The sequence below is a fragment of the Oryzias melastigma genome, unplaced genomic scaffold, assembly GCF_002922805.2.
Source record: "Oryzias melastigma strain HK-1 unplaced genomic scaffold, ASM292280v2 sc02672, whole genome shotgun sequence".
In the NCBI taxonomy this organism is placed as follows: domain Eukaryota; kingdom Metazoa; phylum Chordata; class Actinopteri; order Beloniformes; family Adrianichthyidae; genus Oryzias; species Oryzias melastigma.
Window position 1 is genome coordinate 2,267 of NW_023419245.1, and position 882 is coordinate 3,148.

General features: G+C 37.6%; 1 protein-coding gene across 1 annotated transcript; it reads left to right on the forward strand.

Annotated features, from left to right (window-relative positions):
- Positions 1 to 6: 6 nt before the first annotated feature.
- LOC118598556 (sterol 26-hydroxylase, mitochondrial-like) lies at positions 7 to 668 on the forward strand (the record flags this gene model as incomplete). Its single annotated transcript, XM_036211305.1, has 2 exons — positions 7 to 72; positions 469 to 668. Coding segments are annotated over exons 1-2 (259 nt in total), but the record flags the coding sequence as incomplete, so codon positions are not given.
- Between the last annotated feature and the right edge of the window lie 214 nt (positions 669 to 882).

Sequence of the window (882 nt, forward strand, 5' to 3'; positions counted from 1 at the left end):
TTGCAGAGGAGACATGACACTGTGGACGGAGTTCCGCGAAATCCGGGGATTGGGCTATGGGCCTTTCACGGAGTAAGAAACTCGAAACCATTTCCATTCCCAAGAAATTACTTTATCCTGTCATAAACTTTAGATGCAATATTTATTTTAAGGTTTCCAGAAAAAAATCCTTTCAGTGAATTGATTCCGAGCTTAGAAAAAAGCATAAATAATTCATATTTTTTACTATAACTAACCCAATTGTAAAGTAGGATTTTAATATTACTAAAAACACATTAGCTCTATGGTAGAAAAACTTCAAACTTACGATATATATATATATATATATATATATTTAAAAAAATTCCATCTGGATTTTTAATCATCCACTATCTCAATATTTTCCCTTCTGTTGTGGGATCTTCAGCCTCAAATAGGGTTTTTCAATGTATTTATTCTGTTGCTCTTCCACTTGTTTTGTGCTTTCAGAGAAGGGAAGAAGTGGTACAACCTGAGAACAGTGCTGAACAAGCGCATGCTTCATCCAAAGGACTCTGCTCAGTATGACGGGGTTTTTAACGCCGTGGTCACAGACTTCATCAAACGGATTAACTATCTGCGCCAGGGAAGTCCAACTGGAGATCTTGCAACCAACATTGCCAATGAGCTTTACTTGTTCTCCCTGGAAGGTACGAAGGGCTGCACCAACATTGAACTTTCATATTAAGGCGGGGGCCGCAAAATATCAACTTGGGGGCCATAAATGGCCCTCAGGCTGCCAGTTTGAGACCCCTGCTCTAAAAGAAAAATAAAAAATGGACTAAAGATCTACTGTGCTAATAGTTATAGAAGACAAAAAAATGTTTTTACTAAAATCTATTTCGAACCAGTTTGTCACATTGC